General features: G+C 34.0%; 2 protein-coding genes and 1 long non-coding RNA gene across 12 annotated transcripts in view; 2 read left to right on the top strand and 1 right to left on the bottom strand.

Annotated features, from left to right (window-relative positions):
* The window catches only part of LOC141461085 (uncharacterized), a 159139-nt gene that overhangs the window by 117058 nt on the left and 19443 nt on the right, over positions 1 to 22638 (bottom strand). For 4 of the 7 annotated variants that reach the window (XM_074141771.1, XM_074141767.1, XM_074141766.1 and 1 more), the window contains exon 2: positions 10961 to 10991. The gene's annotated coding sequence lies outside the window, so the exon portion shown is untranslated. Of the gene's footprint in view, positions 1 to 10921; positions 10941 to 10960; positions 10992 to 22129; positions 22346 to 22638 lie in introns of those variants that run through there. The other 3 variants (XM_074141770.1, XM_074141768.1, XM_074141769.1) reach the window with 3 other exon arrangements.
* On the top strand, positions 1452 to 6647 carry LOC141461261 (uncharacterized). The gene is made up of 3 exons (XR_012462703.1): positions 1452 to 1648; positions 6173 to 6247; positions 6437 to 6647. It is a non-coding gene; the product is annotated as an uncharacterized lncRNA (long non-coding RNA).
* LOC141461083 (uncharacterized) lies at positions 8071 to 22087 on the top strand. Of its 4 annotated transcripts, none has more exons than XR_012462588.1 (3): positions 8071 to 8284; positions 8691 to 8765; positions 20705 to 22087. XR_012462588.1 is itself a non-coding variant. In XM_074141764.1 (3 exons), exons 1-3 carry the CDS (start codon positions 8167 to 8169, stop codon positions 13597 to 13599), a joined length of 261 nt encoding a protein of 86 aa, XP_073997865.1. In that variant the 5' UTR covers positions 8071 to 8166; the 3' UTR covers positions 13600 to 15193. The 4 variants fall into 4 exon arrangements, 2 of the variants coding, with proteins under 2 accessions (XP_073997865.1, XP_073997864.1); XR_012462589.1 differs by lacking the exon at positions 20705 to 22087 and adding an exon at positions 10951 to 11195; XM_074141764.1 differs by lacking the exon at positions 20705 to 22087 and adding an exon at positions 13532 to 15193.

Below are 22638 nucleotides of genomic sequence, written 5' to 3'. Positions count from 1 at the left end.
TAATCAAACCCACATATTATTAAAATAACTAGTGGCAGGCACTAGTTGTGTAAGTAAAGTTTTTAGAAAAACTTTACAATACGTATTATTGTTATTGTCGCTTCAAGTAACCTAAGGTCTCTACTGTAACCTGATCCGGATACCGGATTAGAGAATTGATTTTCAGTTTTACGCGATTTCCTGCGAAAAAAAATTAACTTTAAAGCGACTAAGTTTACATTAAAAAAACAAAAAAACTTATCAGTTTGATTTGAAATATTTTTCTTGAAACTATAATTTAGAAGCTTTTCCAGGGGAAGCAGAAATTTAAACTTTCTCTATTCCTACTTAAATATATAGCTAAGATCCTAAATTTGCTGAAAATCCGCCGATTTCTGTCACTTAAGCTGTGACAATAGGAGTTAACAGGATATTTGTGCGCGAGTTAACAGATAAAACATATTTTCACTTTACTACGATATAGTAATGCGATCGTGTCAGAAGTTTTAAATCTAGTTATCATTGGAACTACAATACAATAGATAGAGTCCCCTAATTATTATGTTCTGTATGTTGTGTTTGCATTTTGAGTATGAATCAAATCTTTCAAAATTTAACAAAAAAAAATCACTGTAAACTGAAATTTGATATTTCTTCCATAATCTCGAGATCGAAATCACTCAACCGGAAGTACCACTTCATTTTGTTGGTATTTTTTCGAAAATTGTGGCGCCAAAGATTTTCTTGAAAATTTGTTTAAGAATTTTTGGTGGACAATTTTTTATTTCTAGGAAAATTCAATTAAGCGGAAGTGAATGGTTAGGCTTCCCTCTTTAAATTTAAATTTCAATAAAATTTGCTATACTAAAGTTTATTTTTCTGTGATCTTCTCGAAAATGGTTTATATAATCTTTTCTTTGATAAAATCGTTTCTATACTGCACAAAATACGTTAGGTATAGGACTTTTATATCGTATATATATTCCTTCGTTTTGATGTAGTTCTGGAGGAGATTAGGGTTAGGCTTCACCCGTTGGCCAGTTTAGTCTCTACTATACAAATGTGCATAATAGGCACTGTAGCCTGAATCCTCCTTTTGTATATCTGAGCCGTTTATTTTGAAAGTGGCCTAAGTCCATTTACAATTAAATTGACATTTAAGGGTTTGTGTTTCAACGCAATTACAAATATACGTACAGGATACTAATGAGCCATACTGCCTAATTGTATCTAAAGGTGTTAAATTTATAGTTACTATTAAAATAAAGGCAATTATTATGCGTTTTCTTATCAAGAATGGAGTTAGGCCACTTTCAAAATTAACAACCAGATTCTATTTCGAATTCAAAAAAAATGGGTACGATGTGTTTACCAAATTCGGGATTTGCAGAAATTTGAGAATTACACTCAAGAGAAAGTATTATGGGTGTTATATTTTTTTATAATTAATTAGCAATCATGTGATTATTTAAATAGTGATTTCAATTTTTGTTTCATTTGGTATTATTTAAACAAATAGAAAAACAAAAAATCCATTTTCTTGCAATGAAACCAAGCGATTCAAAAGATAGGCAAAAAAATGAACCGATTGAAGATTCCTTTGACTGGGATGGTTTATTTTCTTTCATTTTTGAAATTGCAAATGTAAAATATTGCACATGGCTTAGAAGTAAGTGGACCTTATTTTGTTGACATATTTATGGCCATATTTTACTTATTAATTTCTAAATTTGATTCAAAAAAGAAAAATTAGATACCTGGGGTGTTGGGTGCCAACTTCCGAGACGACAATAATCTTTCGTACAAAAACAGCCAACCGGATATGGATTTTTCTTCTTTTTTTTTTTTTTGAGGTTTTCTAAAAAAATGGCTCTAACGATTTTTGTTTGAAAAACTTGGTACTCTTCTTGAACGTGAGTAGTTCTACAACTTTAATTTGGTACATTTTCACGGGAAAAGATAAAAAGGAAACTTCAAGGCGTGGAGGGGTTTTCGAATTATCTCCAATAAAATATTAATAAGTAACCTAAATTTCAAATTTGACGAATATTGGTGATGGAAAGGCGCGCAATTTTACTGAATAGATTATTGTTTTATTTTTTAACGTTCTTTTTGAAAATGGCGAATCTACAAAGCAAAGAATTGTAACGTGAAGTTAAAAGAGATCTTAATTACAAAACTGAGATAATCATCATCGTTTACTCAAGAAATTGTTCATAACCGCAGAAAGCTATATAAGTGTTACTGTATCGCTAGTTATAAGATACAGTTCCTTTAAATGACGTAAATAATAAAAACTTTGATTGGCTGTTTCAATATTTCAGTATTTCACACATTCATCTATAAAAGTCCCATATTTTCGCACACTTACAGACGCACGCAACCGTAAGTAAATATTAGATACCCCCCCATGTCTGTTAGAAGATAAGATAGAAGATGTGGAAGATAAGGTGTATGCTGGGGAGGTAAAGCAGTGTGAATGTGTTGATTTAGATGGTACATATAACTTTCTACCCTTGGATGCTGCTATCCTTCAGATCGATCTTCAGATAATATATTTTTTATATTTTATACTTTTCAATATACAGTTTGTCAGAATGTCTTGAGGCGACATCTCAACCTATTCTTCTTTCTAAATTGAATTTGCTTTCTTTTATTTCTTTCTTTCTTGCTTATTTATTTGTTTTCTTTATTTCTGATAGATATTTTATCAATAATTTTGAAAAGTGAAGGTTCGCAGCGCCTCTGTCATCCCACATGGTTAACAGTAAAAATGGTATCAATGGTAATCAAAAATTCCACCCCTCCCCAAAAAGTTTCAAATCAAAGTGAAAACTTCCTGCCAAAAAAGGAAAACTCTGGTGTCTAGAGTTGTTTTTTTTTTTAGCGCACTACCGGCCTCCGGAAGTGTTTCGTCACAGACGACACCAGACAGTGAGCTATAAGAACCTCCGAACTTTTCTGGGCAAATGTTTCAAATAATATTTGCAGAACTACTTATACGAGGGTCGTTTGAAAAGTCCGTGCAAAAATAAAAACTACTTAATTTTTTGGGGTATACCTTATTTATTTTTCAACATAGTCTCCTTTTAGGCTTATACACTTCGTCCAACGCTGCTCTAGTTTGTTGATCCCTTCCGAATAATAGGATTTGTCCAAGTCTGAAAAATAGCCATTCGTTTCTGCAATCACCTCCTCGTTTGAATAAAATCTTTTTCCCGCCAGCCTTTTTTTTCATATTGGGGAACAAATAGTAGTTCGAGGGAGCCAAGTCTGGAGAATAGGAGGGATGTGAAACGAGTTGGAACCCTATTTCCATTAATTTTGCGACCACAACTGCTGAGGTGTGAGCTAGTGCGTTGTCGTGATGGAAAAGGACTTTTTTGTGGGCCAATCGTGGGCGTTTTTCTTGCAGCTCGGTTTTCAAACGGTCCAATAACGATGAATAATATGCACCTGTAATAGTGTTACCCTTTTCCAGATAGTCGATGAGGATTATTCCTTGCGAATCCCAAAAGACAGTCGCCATAATCTTTCCGGCCGAAGGAACGGTCTTCGCCTTTTTTGGCGCAGATTCCCCCTTGGTAACCCATTGTTTAGATTGTTCTTTGGTCTCAGGAGTGTAGTGATGTATCCATGTTTCATCCACTGTGACGAAACGACGCTTAAAGTCCTGCGGATTCTTCTGGAACAGCTGCAAACCGTCCTTGCAACACTTCATACGATTTCGTTTTTGGTCAAGCGTGAGCAACCCATCTTGCGAATAGCTTTGTCATGTCCAAATGTTGATGCAAAATATTATGTACCCGTTCATTCGAGATGCCCACAGCACTAGCAATCTCACGCACCTTCACTCTTCTGTCATCCATCACCATAAAATGGATTTTATCAATGATTTCTGGAGTAGTAACCTCAACAGGGCGTCCAGAACGTTCAGCATCACTTGTGCCCATATGGCCACTCCGAAAATTTTGAAACCACTTATAAACTGTTCTAATCGAAGGTACAGAGTCACCATAATGTTTATCAAGCTTCTCTTTAGTCTCCTGAGGCGTTTTGCCTTTCATAAAGTAGTGTTTAATCAACACACGAAATTCTTTTTCGTCCATTTTTTGAAAATCACTCGACTTCCTCGATTCAAACGAATGCCAAACACAAAGAAATGGACCGATCTGGCTGAAACTTGGTGTGTGTTCTTCCAAGAGATGCTACTAACTAAACATAACCTCGATACGCGCCAGTGGTGCTATCTCTCTGACTTTGCACGGACTTTTCAAACGACCCTCGTAACTAATAAGAATACCAAGTTGTACTTTTACTGGAAAATATCGTCGTTAAAGTGGTACATTATGGTTAGCTGAATACAGACTATTTTGTAATAACCATTTATTTTTCGAACTCAGGATATATTCTGTGAAAACAAGGAATCTGTATGATTCCAAAACATTCACTTAATAAGACAATAAGAGAAATTAAATAAAAAGGTTAAACAATTAAAAAAAAAAAAAAACCAGAAATTCTTTAATATAGTTGTAAAGTGCAAGAGGGTAGCCAAAGATACATCGTGAAGAAAGAAAGAACCTCCCAACGATGGAGGCGGAAAAAGGAAAAAGGTTATTGTAGCTGGAGACAGTAGAAAACCACATTCAGTTTATATGAACATAACCTCACACACACAACAATAGAGTAAGAAAAGACTGTCGACTGAAGTAGAAGACATTCGAAAGATACAGGAGAATACAGTCCCAGTAAATTGCAGTATTCAGCTTCCTTCTAGTTCATTTCATACCCGTGGTCTTTCTAAATGTTTATAGCTGTTAAAAAAAGGAAGAAAAATCTTGTTCTTTCTGGGCCGGATGTGGCTCTGGCCAGCTGAATCTATCGCAGATTTACGAAATAATATAAAAATATCTGGGGCAAAAACTAACATGATTCTCTCTACCCACAACTGGCGGTGATAAATTTCCCCGGAAACGTAGAATTTTCTACCGGAGTGGGGGGGAATAACTGGTGTGAACACTCAACGTCCTAAATCATAAAATTTCTGAAAAAAATAAACTATATTTATATTTAATTCTTTATCAAGTTTGTATAGCATTATTCTGAAACAGGAAATCCAACCCAGAATACAACTCACATGTAAAGTACTCGTATATACGAAGTTTGCCCAAAATCCTAGGAGGTTTTTCCAGGAAAATAAATAAATAAAAATTCTTTGAGTTAAGTCTTGAGGAATTTTCTTTAAAGTTGGAATATAAATGAGAAATATCAGTAAACAAGAGATGGGACCGTAAATTGCCCAAAAATGATACTTAAGACTCTTAACTCACGTGGGAAGAACCCCTAATCAAATTTGCCAGGAAAAATGTTCAAAACTTTAAGTTTAGATATTTAGAAGACCGAAAACTGAGAATCTGAAACTTTAGAACTTTGAAACAATTTTTGAATTTTCTTTGACTTCTTTTTTTTTTTCTTTAAATATTCTGAATTGACACACAAAGAATCTGATTAAATTATTTTAGACTAAAGAATTTTATTCGTTTTCATTTAAACAAGTAAATTGCGGTGATGTCTTAATCGGCCAAATTTGACTAGCGCAGTACTTGCTCTAGCTAGGAAGCTATACACATAGAAATACGTTTAATACAAAGTTTTTTGATTGGAAGATGAATTTCTTTCGTACTTATAACAGGTAAAGAAGCTACGGGGCTGAAGTTCATTTCTTCTAGCCGCCTTAACCAATCAATTATCAGTTTCAAAACTTCTCGTATAATCTCCAGGTCCTATATAGAGTATTCGGGAAAATGGAAGCAATAAGGGTTGGCATAACCGAGATTTGCAGGGCATCTCTTTAGAATGGAGAGGCGAGACGGTCAAGAGCGTGTTCAAAGAGAAAATCCATTGTGTTAGAAAGGAAGTCAAAGTCGGGATTACGACTGTAACCGCCTCTGCAGGAAACTGGATGGTTGTGGTACAGGATACGTAAGTCTGACAAAGACTCACTGAGGAAAACCATTGATGTGCTAGTTGCGCCATTTTATTTAGGAAAATGTGTAAATAATACCAACTGCACATTTCATGAAAATGTCACTTCAACAGGAACCATGTCTAAATTTTCTTGGGAAATAGATTTTCTAATAAAAATAACCGACCAACATGTGCGTATTGAATAAAGCTACAATTTTCTTTCCAGGAGAAACGCCCTGCCCAAGATGGGTCAGTTATTTATGTACAGGAATCGCACTTGTGGTATCGTTTATATTATTTTGTGAGTAAAATTCTTATGTTTTTTTTGTTCTCTTTGGCCACGTTCAATCATTTATTTTGAATATTTCGTAGAAACTTGGAATCAATCAATTACCTTTTAGTAAACATCTCTAGTTTTAAGAAAATTAAACTAAGTAAGCTGTAGTAGAAGGAAGTCGTATGAATTCACACCAATTTTTTGTGTTCACAGTTTCTGTACACACGACCATCGATGAATGGATGTCTTCTCCGTCATGCTCTATAAAGAGGTGACAAAGCACGCTATCATTATCCTTAAGGCTGAGCAAAAACGTCAGGCTAATAGTTGCCCCGGAAGAAAGGAGTAGCAAAACTGTTTACTGATTTATTTTGTACTTCCGTAATACAGGCCTATTAAAAAAATAATCCAAGTGATACCAAAATATTGGTTTTCTTTTACCAAAATTAACGTAATTTCTATATTTCAAGATGACTTACAAGATGGCTGAAAATCCTAGAAAATGAATTTTCTGGGGAAATATTTCTAAAAAAAAGTTACAAACTACTGCAACCAGCTTGCCAAGTTAATAAAAAAAAACCTCACATGACGTTTTGGGAGGAAAAAGCTAAAATAAAATCGATTGTTTAAAGTGATACTTCCGGTACCCTGATTTGTAAATAATAAAGCTTATTATCCGGTCTGGTACTAGAACATAAATTAAATATCAAATATTTTAAAAGGTTATTGGAATTAAACTCTAAAAGATCATTCTGTGAAACGAATTCTCTCGTTACAGACAACACTGTCCATCACCGGACAGTGAGCTGTAAGAAGCTCCTAGGAAGAGAAAATCTAAGGGTCAGCAACTGGATTCGAACCCCGGACCTCCGCGTGGGAGTCCTAGTTGCAACACAATAACCGCATAGCTAATCCCTTCCCTAATTCTGACTTATTTGCAGAATGATTGATTAGAATTAAACAAGTTTGGGATTTGGATAAGATATTTAACACTTATTAAGAAGAGAACTGGATGATGCGTCCTGGGGTCAAACACAACAAGATTATGGCTGTGTAAATGAAGAGCCAAAGTGACTTTCTGGGCTTGGGCAGGAATCATATTGCTTTGATCACAGGCCTATTTACGGGGCAAGGTAGAGTTCAGGAAACATCTGTAGAAGGTGGGGTTTTATTAGCTCGGAACTGTTGTGCAGATTGTGTCAGGAAGAGAAGGAAACGGCCTCTCACTTGTTCGATTGTGTTGCAATTGAGCGGTTGCGCTATGAAACGTTCGTATCTTTGAGATCGAAGGAAATAGAAGCGCAAAAAGAACTAGTAGGGAAAGACCTCAATAAGGCTCTTTTGGCTGCGGTGCCATGGGGCACCGCTAATCTAATCTAATCTAATCTAACCCTTATTAATAGCATAAACTAGCAACCACCATCCGAAGCATCTAGCTCTGAAAATGGACGGCACTGTAAGCATCGTACCCATGCTTTTCCTCCGTCAAGGATTACAAAGGTGAAATAAGTCATCTGTTCATTAATGTTTTAGCCTTAACGACAGTGTTGTGCTATTAAAGATCTTAGTGGTAGTGGAAAATTCTCCAGTGATAAGTCCATACATTACACTGAAATGGCATGTTAGAGGGAAACTCAATCATTCCCTAACCCACACTATCGATACTCCCATCGAATTTTTCCCATTAAAAAATTGTTGAATTAAAGTTAAAGAATTACAAAACAATTTTAAAGAAATTAAAACAAAAAAATACAGGAAACACAACAAAATCAATTACGCTGGACAATCATTCCACAGACAGATGGGCGGACAAGCGCTCACAAATAGACCAATTAGGTTGGCACAAAAGGAAAACATATGTTACATTAATTGAATTAAATTGTAATTGTTTAAGTATTAGGAATTCTTTTTTATTTTCTAAGTGATTACAATTTTTTTTTCTGATGACAAGCACGAGCCACCCAAAACGGACGCCAACTCCGATTGCCCGGGAGCGAGCTAATTTGATAACTCTTGCCACTGACGCTGGAACTGTAGGAGTGTGCTCATGTCTTAAGACTAGTAAGTAGACATAAGATTTGGATAATTAAAACTTATCCGTTATCGCGTACGAGAGAGATCGATCTGATGTGTCCTTTCTGTTACTACTATTCTTCAAATACCAATTTTTCGAAACAGATTTACCTGGTATTAGTAAGACGACAGTTAAGTAGTAAAACCGTACATTACAGTGAAATGATGCCTATAGAAGGCAGGCGGTAAGTGGGAAGAAAGTCCTGGTGAGGAATCAAAACCAAAAATTAGATCTCCTCTTAACACTATACACTATAGCTTTAAATTAGGACGAAAAATTGGAAAGATTTTATAAGGTACAATCTTTGTGAACGGTATTAAAAAATAGACGATTTTTTTTTGTTAAGATTAAAGAAAATTGAATTTTCCTTTTTAAAAGATTGATTATTTCTAGGAGCACGACCTTGGCCGACTTGGGCCAGATATACCTGTTCCGGAACTTTGGTGTTTTTGGCTTTATATTTTTTTTGTAAGTAAAAAATACTAATTCATTTGACAAGTAAAGAGTGTTTAGAGAAGTGGTGATTTCTCATTTCTCTGGCCCTTCGTCCCTTCAGAGAAGTGATTTCTCATTTCTCTAGCCCTTCGTAAGAGAATTAATTGCGATCGTGTAAATTTGGTTTTCATATTTGGTTTTTATCTTTTCACAGGAAATACTCACGTTTAAAAAGGGTTCTGCGTACGGAAATGTGGCTTGTTCTTTCTTTTCTCTAGAAAACGATGGAGATTTCTCACGATTTTCTTTAAATTTGATGCAATGCCTTTTGGATCAATACATTTTATTTAAAATTTTTGTCCTGGAAATATTATTTTAGGACGCTTCTGAGAGAACAGGTTCCGGTTTTATTCACGGCACTTATATATCACTCTTATATAATATTTACTAGGACTATATCAGCTAAAATTCCGATTATGAAGAAAATTGTATTCAAGACGGGTGTCCTGAGGCATAGGGCCTAGGACCCCTACCTAAAACAACTCACATTCTATCTTCAATCAGGTTTATCTTGAACCTGCCAGCCTCGATATAGTACACGCTCAAATCGTGAGAGACAGGTTTATAAACTTGCCTCTGTGTATTACCTCTACTCCATAATCCTCGCAATCTACATTGCGGCAAAGCGCTGGCATTCCCGAAGGTAGTTCGCCACCTACTCTTCAATTTCTGACTGTTATCACTGGATTATCTTCTTATTGAACGATCAGAGCGGCCATTGAGGCATGTCCATTTAATCGACGCTAAAATCCTTAGATCTTCTCTCCTCCATTTGATGATCCTTGAAAGTCTCCTTAGGCTTTAACATTCTTTATAAATCTCTCTTCGATTGAGCGCATCACATGTCCTCATCTCACAGATTCCACTGTATATTTCTGGCAACCCAGTAGCTGCCAGAAAGGGTAACAGTTCCTAGGCCTCTGAAGGATTGAGAGGAACCCCCCTCCCAACTTTGCCTGCCATTTCATTAGCCTGGATTCCTTGAAGTCCCAAATAACATAGAAAAGAATCACAGTTTTCTTTCCACCTATTTCATTTTGTCTCCTTCTACAGATCTTGCAGAAAATGACTTGATCAAAGTGAAAATTCCTACTTTCAGTTTTCCGGCATTATCCCAAAAAAAACTCTCCACTTTAAATAAAAATCTTTGAACTTTTGTTTGAAATTTTTTTCGGGAAAATTAATTTTAGATAATTTCCGGAAGAGGAAATACATTAAACTCACCACGAAAACGTTATTTTCGCGATTTTGTAACCATTACCATGTTCCTAAGAATTGTATGTGTTGCTGAAATTTCGTTATCACAGAAATTCCTGCGCTACTGCTTTCTATCCTCAGTACTTCCCTTGTGCCAATGATTTAAGTACTAAATTTAATACGTTTTACTTCCTTTAATGAATTGATGCGATCAAATTGTTTTCCAGTTTTCGTACACGTAGCGTTCCTCCAGTGGGTGGGAGGAGAACCGTGCCCTGCAATAACCAATCCTGACTACAAATATCCCATGTGGATGAAGAGGATGATCTCGCCATTGTGTTAGAGCTCGAAACTTTAATGCCGAATTTATTTAAATAAAAATAATTACTCGGATAAAGTGCATTGTTAAAGTGCCGCCATTAGATAGTCCCTTACTCGTAGATGGTCTAACTAACAGCTAATTTTAAATAAAAATAATTACTCGGATAAAGTGCATTGTTAAAGTGCCGCCATTAGATAGTCCCTTACTCGTAGATGGTCTAACTAACAGCTAATTTTAAATAAAAATAATTACTCGGATAAAGTGCATTGTTAAAGTGCCGCCATTAGATAGTCCCTTACTCGTAGATGGTCTAACTAACAGCTAATTTTAAATAAAAATAATTACTCGGATAAAGTGCATTGTTAAAGTGCCGCCATTAGATAGTCCCTTACTAGTAGATGGTCTAACTAACAGCTAATTTTAAATAAAAATTAATTAAAAAAAGACATTTTATTTGCGATGCGACAACTCTTATGGAAAGGGGGAATAAAGGTTCGAAATTAACAAATAAATATTAGTAAAAAGTAAATAAATAGTAAAAATTTGAACAAATTAAAAAATCAAAGTTCATGCTAAAAAATAATTAATAAACAAAAAACTATTTACGTACAATTAATTATTATCTAATAATACTGTTAGAGGTACTCACAGCAACGCAGACTCTACATCATTTGGTGCTCCTGCAATAAAAAAAAAAAAGAAGAGTTTAATAAAAAAGTACTGCAATTAATTTCAAAATTAATCAAATATATTACTGCAGAAAACCTCAAATCAATTTTAATTAACATTCCATTTAATTAATTTATGGTTAAGGAACGCAAAGCAGAGATTTATTATTATTATTATTATTTTTTTTTTTTTTTTTTTTTGCGCATCAACAGCTGAGGTTATTAGCGCCCGGAGCTTTTTCCAGTGCACTGCCGGCCTCCGGACAGAGTTCTCTCGTTACAGACAACACTGTCCATCACCGGACAGTGAGCTGTAAGAAGCTCCTAGGAAGAGAAAATCTAAGGGTCAGCTGCTGGATTCGAACCCGGGACCTCCGCGTGGGAGTCCAGTATGCTAACCGCATAGCTAATCCCTTCCCTCAGAGATTTATTATTATTATTAATTCTATTCTAATGGATTTTATTTAATATCTGACTATAGCAGAAACTTGTGAAAACTCTGTTAGCCTTTGTCCGCGACTGGAAAAAGCTTAACGCTGCATTGTAATATCACGTAATAATGTCTGATCACGCAACAGTGATGAATATTATTTCTGAAAATTCTTCTCCTAAAACTGAATTCAGTTGCAGCAAAATTGGTAGATAATTTAATAATATAATTGTAGCTACCAATCAACAGCAAGACTCCAGTTAAGTATAATTAACAGCAATATAAATAAATAATTCATAAAATATTTTTCTCTAAATTTTCCAACTTCTAAAAGCTCAAGTTTATCCTAGATTCTAACCACCTAAGTAAACCATACTTTCTCAGATTGATACCAATTGGAGACTTCCAAATGACAGTTTACGACTGCTGCTAAAGAAGTAGGCAACTTAAATTACGATTCAAATTCACTTTTAAATGGCACTTAAATTGATACTGCAGGAAGTAAAAGTTGTGCGGATGTTTATACCGGTTTTTCTTTTTGTTCGCGCACAAGGCATGAGTTTCCGGTAAGAACAGTTTGGGAAAATAGAAGCGATACTGCCACCGGATGATTATGAAAATTTGACTTATACTTCCGCTAGTAAAAAAATTACATACACTACTTTCATTTAATTTTGTTCATTCAATCAAAACTCTAAAATTCATTAAAATTTAAGTATGTCAGGAAATTACAAATGTTAACTTTATACCATTATATACATATGTATATCTTTTTTTAATTAATGGCTAGCAAAATTACACTATTTTAAAAAAGATAGCTCTATATTTAATAATCTTCAATTGAATTTACTGACAATTAAAGAGAAACCAGCTGAAGGGAGGAAACGGCAAATAATGATTCTAGGTTTCATCATGATCAGCATTGTCACTACCAAATGTATTCATCATTAACTGAGTAATTGATTTAACCCCAATCCTTGGCAATTGTTCGTATAAATTTGAATAATTTTCAATTTTACCATTGCAAACAATACACAGTTGATTGATTGTAATATGTAAATTTATAATTTCAATGTAATTTACTTTTATATTTTAATCAACATTTAATTGATTGATTATGGCAATGATGATGAAGGTGAAGTTTTATTTTGCTTCAAAACTAATAAGTCTAATAAATACAATGAAATATACTGAAATTCATTCATTCTATAGAGAAATAAATTGCAGTACTTTTGGCTGTAATTTCAGCGTCAAAATTTATGATAAAGCTCGTACTGTAATTTCTCTAAATAGTATATTAATGGGCTGCGCTAGTAAATTAATAGTCGAACAGTGAATTTAATAAAAACTAGACGTGGTTTTTACAGTGGGTTAATTAAAAATTAGCATCATAATGGCGTAATTAAACAAGTAGATGATAAAATCTTAACAAGAGATACATATATGTTATTTCTTACTAACTGCATAGTTTAAAACTGCAAAGACAAATATTTAATGAACGAAGCGGGGCTGCTATTAAACTAAGATCCACCCCTCCCCCTTCACTAAAGGCATAAACACCCATACGACTTCCTCTTACAGCAGTTTATGTTATTAAATTTTCTTTAAACTTACATAAAATTTCCAACCAATGGGACAGAGGACTTGACTTATACCACAGCCTAAGAACCCGTTTGCAAATAAAAGTAATAGACCTGCACTTGCAAAGTTTAAACAAAATCATTGGAATAATTTTCGAAAAACAGAAGAAAATCGCTAAAACTGCAGCTCAGCAAAATAGCGTTTCCGGTCAAGCGATCAGTATCAAGTTTTGCATTGCACTTACGTACATACTTTTTCTCTCTCTTATTAATATTATACAGGAGATGAAACTGAATTTTTACGCTGAAATGACATTTTGAAGGTAATGTATTAAAAACGCACTTCCTGACATAGAGACCGACGTACAGAACAGATCACCTTTTTTTTTGTTCACAAAGAACCCCAAACACGTAGAAAGTAAACTATCGTCTATTTTTTTTTTTTTTAGGAGGGGCTTAACCCTCGTCCACAACTGTCAAATTAGGGCTGGAGCAGAAGCTCAGGCTTCCCTATTAACATTATTATTTTTTTTAATTTTAAGCGCGTCATCATCTGAGGCTATTAATACCAGAAGCTTTTACAATGAGGTCACCAGAGAGTGTTCTTTAATAACAATACTGTCCATCAACACAGACAGTGGGAGGAAGCTCTAGGGAAAGAAAGTTGAAGGGTCAGTACTGGCTCTTGCACGATTACAGTACTGTAGACAGTGTTTACAGTTCGGAATATAGCAGCAGCGACACGAGCCGAAGGCACCGTACTGAGATCAATAAGCTTGCAGAAGAAAGTTGGTACATAATAGCAAAGTATGATTTTCCGCATGGTAAAAAAAGAAACTGAATTTACGCAAGACCGTAGGAAAAACTTTCCATCCCAATTTCCCAGAATTGCACGGTGAAGTTCATGGCGCAAAGAAGTTCATTTCTAAACTCCTAACCCGTAAATTTAATCAAGAATACTAGAACAAAAGCTGAGTAAAGTCCAGTTATATGATATCGGATTTTGTTTTAGTACTGTATTATTTGAAGTGAAAAGGGGTAACATCCCAAATGGTCCATTGTTGAATGCTCTTTTAACATAAATAAGCACCCTAAGAAATTATTTTTATCTGAAATAATAAAGTTAAAGACTCAAGAATATCTTCCCCAAAATAATGAAATGGGTTATTTCCCGGGCTAAACTATCACCAGAGGGGTTTTTCGTCTTTTATAAATTCATTTCCTTCATAGATATAGCTATTAATGATATTATTCCCCTAACGTACACCGGCCGGAATAATTCAGTGAACTTATCACAAAAGAAAGCCGGAAGCAGGATGGAAAGACCCCCCAAACTTCGTTTTCAAGATTATCCTGTTAAAAGAAAAAGAGTTGTCCAGAGGAAGTGACAGTGAAAGCAGTATCTGGAGGAGGTTGTTTCTCTGGCCTCATCTCTCAGCCAACAACTACACTGGAGATGTTTTAAATATTTCCCTGGGGAGGTACCAACTCAATAAGAAACCCTGTAGGGAACTCAACTCTATTTGCAAATGGAAACACCACTTTCTTACTCTTTTAAAATTCAAAAGTAGTTGATCAGCTGAAACTTTATTGGTTATATTCATTAAAATGTTATAAGAAATTACTTCTTTTTATTTTTAATTTCTCTTTCTTCAATAAAAAGGAAGTAACGCATTTATGTAAAATTTTTCGAAACCAAGTTGTCAACGGAAATGCACGTTTTGCGGTCTCCAGTTTTTTTAACCAATGAAGAGAGAGGAGCAGTCAAATTAGTAAACCACCCTTTCCTGCCTAAAACACTCTATCCCTTCCAAAGGAGGATGCCCTCTCAACCGACTGGTAGCTATTTAGACGCTTCACTCTCGACACAGACATTCCTGTGATTTCCATTCTTTAGCTAGGATCGTACGAAGGTTAAGGCTGTGTTAGAGAAGTGCTGAGAAGAGTGAGGAGGCAATAGTCGGGAGCGGCATCCTACACTCCAGTATCGCATGTTCCCTTTCCTACCCAAAACATCCTCCAGATGCTTCTAAGGGTGGTTGCCCGACGGGGAGGAAGGAAGTATGAGAACATAATAACTCTCAAAACTTTCTCCCGCTGTAATTATAATCATTCAAACTGGGCAACTTCCTTCAAACTTAGAATGCTCTTACTTCCGCCCGACATGTACTTTTCACACACCTGGAGATTAATACTAAATAGGTTATAGTTCACTTGTTTGCAAGTTAAATCTCAAAAGAGTGGCTAAAATTCCATATTTGATAGAAATGGCTTTTCCGGAAGTACCGATTATAGAATTTTTGTTTTAGTTTCCCGTTACCTCAAAAACCAAATCGAGCTTCACTTGGTGAAATAGATCCACTAAATAGTCATTATAAGGACTTGAAAGTTCTTCTTATAACGTAGGTCATGAAAAAAGTTTGGAGTAAGATTTTCTGAGAACTTGGCGGTTCCCATCTATCTTCTGTATTTTTTATTTAAGTAAACAGAAGTACTATGTAAGAATTGAAAAAAGTAAAGAAAACTTGAAAGGTAACAAAAGTATAGATGTTAAAAGCCACCTAATTAACATAAAATTATAAAATAAGGAAGAAATAAAAAATGGAAATATACATAAATTATACTACGAAACTGAAAAATAAGTTATACGCCAATTTATTTCTGATTAAGATTTGGTAAAAAGTAAGGTTTTTATGAAGTGAAAAGCGGATGGTAAAACATCGGTGCCGTTTTTCTTCAAAGGAGCACAAAAACAAGGGACGACTGCAGAAGTCCTGGAATCGTTCGTCCTAAAGCTAAGCAAGAAGGCTGTGTTCAGAAGTCCTGGAGAAAGAGAGAGAGCGAGCTTGACTAGTGTTTGCGGTGTGTCCTGGATAAAGTTATCTTCCTGTAGGGTTTATGTACGTACGATAAGCTAGCTATTTGGCAGGACATGCCAACATTATTAATTTGGACTTTGCCATTCTCAGTTAAGCCTAAACATTTCCCTCTATCTTGTACAAATTACTCTACTGGTTCGCTATTATTTCCATGTTTCAACCAATTACGATCTTGTGCTATTTTCACTGACCTATTGAATGCTTTCAGACTAGGAAAACAGCTAATTGTACGTTTTACCAAATTGAAATGAAGGGCAAGATTGGGTGGAAAGTTGGAACCGAAGGGAATCATTTTCTAAAAGCTCGATTTTGTGGATCCATCTTTCACTCAGATCTCAACAATTCCCCGCTGTTAAAACATCTCTATCATGCATGCTTGCACTTCATAGAGTTGTATAGAACTCTATTCGGGTTGCAATAAGTATAAAACAAGGATTGTTCTAGCAGAGGTAAAACGAACCTTGCTCATAAGGAACTAATAAAATGTAAAAAAAATGGATTCATCTGTAGATTCAACCAAGAAATAGCTTAGAATAAGATAAATTCTTTAACCTACGTCATACATAAGCGCTCCACTGAGGTGATTTGGGTAACACAGCTAGAATCCCTTTCTTATAGAAACAGAAGATTGGGTAGGAAATAATAAGATGATGATACAAAGAGAAAGGTATTACAATAGCATTACAATTTACATATAGGATAATCTCCCTTTCGTTCTCTTAACCTACAAAGAGATATCTCAGTTTAATCTTATTAAATTTCTAGCGTACATAGATAATGCTTTAATCCTCTTTGGTGAAATTAGACAGCCATTTGTCTCGACTGTTGAATTTAACCTGCTGATCACGTCTTCACAAGTAATTCAAAGGATTCATTTATGTAATCACATGTCAATCTACTTTTCGCAAAATTGAGCCTTATCACAGAATACCTGAATAAATCCATCGCTGAATTAATAAGAGAAATATAGGTAGACTTTCTGTCCCTACAAAACGATGTAAGTTTCCATTCAACTTGAATATTTTTAATGAATCTTCCAAGCCGAAAGAAAGGTGAAATCGGGGTGTTAAATATGTATTGAAGGCAATTTACTCCTTGCAACCAGGACAAAAGCACTGACTAGCCCAGGAGGATTCCCTTGATACCCTCAGAGGAGCTTACTGTTTAAGTCACAGCAATCAGCCGTTGAGACAACAAAGCGTGGACGCACAAATAATCGTAACAACGATGGGAAAAATCAAAGGTAGACGAAAAAGTTGGTTATTCACTCGTTTAAGCTCTTCTTGACAGAGCTCTAAAGACTTCGTAAACTCATGAATCGCTTGGGTTTTGATAGTTTTGTCATGAAGAAGAAGAAATGGCAAACCTACTATTTCCTGACAAAGAGAAGGGCATTTTTCTCTAGGAGTTTGACTTTTCTAGAAGAAGACAAACAAGCGTCTCCATGCTCTAACATAGAATCTCACTCCAGAAGCTAAATTCTAACTAGACTAGAGATAGCCATAACATAGTGCAACGGCATAGGCTGGCTGGCCAATCACAACGGAATCTAGTCTAATCTAATGTTACGTCCAAGGTTTTAGATTAAAGAAATATATTTAAAATGCATCCAACAGATGGATTCATGTTTCTATATAGATGTGGGAGAGAGTTAGGCCATTTAATCTTGTCCTAGAACAAGAATTTCCTATTTACAAGAACCTCACCACCTAAAACCTTCTGTAGATGCGACTGTGGCTTCAATTAATAGACAATGAACTCAGTTAGTATAACAATTTTTGTATGAAATCCATATTGATCGTATGATATCCGGATTTTTAAATCGGCACGTACAGTGCTGTCAAGTCTGTTGCCAAGAGTGATCAAGTGATAAGTGAATGCCGTCCAATTTGCATGGATATTATCGAGCACCTGGATTATATTATCCCTCCTCCAAATTTACACACAGAGAAAGTGGTGAGGAGATAACTGCTCTGCTATATCTTCTCTTGGGCATGGGTATAATAGGCTTCATGGAGTAAAACAATGTTTACTGATAACAGAAAACATACTGTACCAACTATTCAATAAATATGCCAAGTTATCTGATGTTTGAACGTTGAACGTAATGGGATTTCATTCTTTACAAATTACCATAAAGCTCTATCTCATTGTTCATTATCATTTCATGTAATCGCTCGCCTAGCCAACCATTCCTGACAATCCTGCACACCGACTAAACCGCCGCCAGTGGCCATGGGATTTCCTTCGGGACTGAGCAGTGTCACTGGTTCACGTAGATAGTTTCTCTCCTCTTACTCCCTCTCCACCTCACTCTTCTTAAACCATTATTCACTTATTGCATCTTTATACGGTTGTCAATTTATAAATTAAGAAAAAAAAAAAAATCATGAGGAAGAGAAAACAATCTATTATTTAAATAGAAATTGATTCTAAAACAATAAAGGGCTGAATCTGCATGAAGAGGACCTTATAAGGATGGCCTTAATTTAGGGATCACACTTAACACTTAATTAGCTACAGATGAAAGGAAACTAAAAAGCAAAAGTTCTCCCCATTATCCCTAAAAACATTCTACAACAGAAGCCCCCCACTACTCACACCCAAAAAACCTTTTTTGTATATAGTTGCAAGTCATAATTATGGATAATACATATTGAATGAATAGAGTCATTAGAGAAAGTGAACTGTAATGGTGTCCACAGTGTATAAGTCAGAAGAGGGGTTGGTGGGGTTAGTCTGGTGCCAATTTTGCTCGGTCCATTAAGTTCTTCCATCTCATTAGATTTCTCATTTCAAAACATATTTCCAATTAAACGTCAATTAATTTACCCTCTAGCGTGAACCTTTCACACTAAAAAAAAACTCTTTTTGCCAATCTTCAAATTTTGCAGATTTCAAAATAACTGTCCTAGAACTACACAAAATCTACTTTTCAATTTTAGTAGAAAACTGTCAACAATGAAATCCAATAAATTAAACTAAATTGGAACAAATGAAATCCTAAAAATGTTTTAAGTATATTTCAGGTAGGAACACTCATTTTATGCCTCAAACGTCAGGTCTCTTGGAATTGCATGGGTAAGAGCAAAAACAAAAGTGTCTCTATCCAGAGCTACACACTTATGAAGCATCAATCATCGTGCTTTTGATTTTTTGGCCCCGCTTTGATTTTGCCTTAACCAGTGTTGTGAACAAGACAAGATAATACGTAATTGCCGAGCCAGCTACATCTGTTTTAGGGGCATATATATATATGTCCCTCGTAATCCTCGTAATTAACGACGTTAGAAAGTTATTTAATGGGAAGAAATACATTCGCATGACTCTACATTGATTTCGAAAGAAAGGAACAGTGAAGAAAAAAAAGTAAACACAAGTCTGAGAAAACTGTTGTATACTAGAAGAATGGTTGCATTCAAATGAATTTTAACTGAACCAAGGGAAAACTTAGAATATAGCATTCACTCTGAAAAAGAATGCAAATGAAGAATCTGTAATATTTCTGGACTGTACGCTCTCCTTAAAACATTCGAAGTAAACATGAACTCAACAACAAATTAAGAGACTGACTAAATCTAAGTACCATGGCAGCGAGGACGTTCAACAAGATACTGACAGAAATAAATAGGAATCCTAAAATTTGGTTGTATTAATTATATTCAATTATTTATTTATCATAACGTTCGAAAACGAAGAGTTGCATGAAGAGTTCGTGGAGAGTTGGAAAGACTACAGAGAGATTAAAGACGTCTTCATCCAGACAGACATGGAACCGGCACGAAGTCAAAGTAGAAGAAGAATAGTATATTTTTAAAATAAGAATGCAGTTAATTATTCTATAATTAATTATTGAGATGAAAATTGTTTATGCTTATAAGAAAACTATCATAAAAATGGAGCTCCATAATTCCTTTTCATATCATTAATTGTTAATAAACATTAATAATTAATAAATCAATATTGACTATAATCTAAATGATCATATGTAAAGAACAGCTTCCATAGAAGTATTTCTATTGCTAATTAAATAACTGAGTTTGACCGTCAAGAAATGATGAGAGGATCTACGAAATTAATTGATAAAACATTATGATTGTCATATTTGTCAATCACTTTTTAATTTAAAAAAAAAAAAACCAATCGCTTATGTTCAATGAAGTCTACACCTGCTGATATCAGGAAGAATCCTCAACGATCCCACGTATAAACCATCTTTTTTATTTAATTTCTGCGTGAATGTACTGTTTAAATACGTACATTCACGTAATCTGGCAATTGCCCAAGCAGATCTGTCTAGTCAGCTTATTTTCAATCAATAATAATTTTTGCTGAACAAGTCATGGAAAAAAGCAACGGAAAATCAACCTTCTGAATACTTGGTGAAAGAGCTACGAAAAACTCCAAGAAAATACATCAATATAAAGAAGGTCGTGGCTGTAGCACTCAGAGAGAAATTAAAATTCAAAATTTGGATACAAAATAATCTGGAGATGAAAGAGCTGCAAACAGCTAGTCGAAAATTGTTACTTTAAAAGGTAGACAAATGTTGAACTGAAAATTGTAGGAAAAATCCTGCGTTAATCACGGCTCTCAATTACAATATCAAAGTAAAAAAGAATCAGTGCTCTTTAATCAATGTATAACGGAATATAGGACAACAAATGTTAATTTAGATCTGTGAAGAAGCCATCAATAATAATCTTTGGTAAAAAACGTGATACCCTTAAAACATTACTTTTATTCAATAATTTCAATTCATTACTGAAGTTTATGCGCTATTCCATTACCTAAAATGAGAATTACAAAGTAATAATCTCTTCTTTTTTTTTACAGAAAATTCACAAAATAAACTTTTTGGCCTCTCTGCAATTTACTTAAGATTACAGAACAAAAGAGTTTATGATTAGAAAGCGAATAGAGGTGTGAAGATCAATTACAAGACAACAAATAGAATAGAGCTTAAACTAAGTAAAGCTGCTGATTTTAACCATTTTCTTGTTTTAAAGGAAATACTCATCATATCCTTTGTAGAATGATCATGTAATTAAAAGTATAATTGCTACACACTATAAACTGAAAATAAAGAACAAGTTTTAAGAATGAATGTAAGAAAATAAATTAAATTCAGAGGCAAGTAAAGATAATCTTAAATCCTGTTCAGTGATGCTTGAATAAATCTTTGGATTTGCTCCAAACAAAGGCAAAAGAAAGCAGAAATGAGTCCTTGGTAAATGGACTTCATAGCCCCTCACTAACCAGTAAAATACAATAATTCTTTGATCTGTAATTAATGAGTTGAAAAGAAAAAGAGTTTTCTTAAAAAAGAAAAGAATATCTACACTCTTATAAAGTACTTTAATCAAAAAACACAATTCTAAAAGCAGAAGACAACCCCTTTAAAATTGTCTCAAATAATTGAAAACCAAGGATTTATTTTAATTTTTTGTGAAACCTTAGAGAATTCAAATTAAACCTTGAACATTTAAAAAGAAAAAAAAAATAGAAAATATCGCAGTTTTCTTTCAATTTTCAAAAATTAAAAAACCTTCAATAATCTGCAAGCTAAGCCCCTTTTACTTCAGAATACAAAACAAATTATAAAATACTTATCACATAACAAGAACGAAGTATTCAATTAATGAAGTTGCAGATATTACTTATTCCTAAAAAAAAAAGTAGAACAGAGCTTGTAAACTTTTTTTAATTGGTTTCTTTCGACAAAGCTTTAAACAAAATCAATTAAAATTCTCTCTATAAGCTACTAAATTCCATCCGGTGAAACTCAATATATCTGCCCAACAATTTGCACTATCTGCTGATAGAGATTAAGATAATCTATTACACAATTTGTGTTGGTTGAAAAAAAAAATAAAAATAATAATAACTAAATCGGCCATTAAAAATGTTATTAAAATGCTGAATACAAGATTCCAAGCAAGTTCTCAAATGATTTGAAGTATATGGCTTACTTGCATTAAAGTTACAATGAATTCCTTCATTAAATCTGTAATATATGTACTTAAATTTACGCCTAAAATATTCTCCTAATACAAAAATCGATACTAAAGCACATCTAATGAAATCTGAGATCATCATATATGACAAGATATATACATAAGTCACGTACCAAATAAAACGTTAAGATGATGTCATGTTAAGATGAAATTATTTTCAATCAACAATAATACACGTAGTGTTAAAAATTCCAAATTATCATTTTATTTCAAATAAAAAATAGAATATAAAACTCTCACATACCAAATGGCCACAGCATCCTTAGTACAGGGATTTAATCATTAATTTGAAAAGAAATTCAATATCAAACCACTCAACTATTTCTTGAAACATGCTTTTATTAATAAAAAACAAAACAATTATTAATTTCACCTTTCACAATTCTAATTAGGACAAATGAGATTTAGAAAAGTTAGATTATTTAAATTTAAAAGGTCACCAATCACAATTCGTATCCGAACTTTAAGACAAGAAAAAAAATGGCCACTCCAATAGCGGGAAAGAAATTGACGCCATAAAATTTTATGGGAAGTAATAAAGTATTAATAATTTTTCTTTTTGTAATTTCAAATTATAATTTAATATAATAAAATAAAAATTAATACCATATTATATACATTTTAATCATAAAAATAATTTTTGAAACTTAATTTGTAATCTACTGTTTTATTTTGAATTAATGTTGAAAATTGTAATTTATAATTATTTAAAATATATTAAAATAAATTCAATTATTTTTTTCATAGTTAAAA

This window comes from Rhodnius prolixus, unplaced genomic scaffold, assembly GCF_049639745.1.
Source record: "Rhodnius prolixus isolate KJV_2025 unplaced genomic scaffold, Rpr scaffold_6, whole genome shotgun sequence".
Classification (NCBI taxonomy): Eukaryota; Metazoa; Arthropoda; class Insecta; order Hemiptera; family Reduviidae; genus Rhodnius; species Rhodnius prolixus.
The sequence above is the reverse complement of the archived record's forward strand: the minus strand, read 5'-3'. Positions and strand labels throughout refer to the sequence as shown.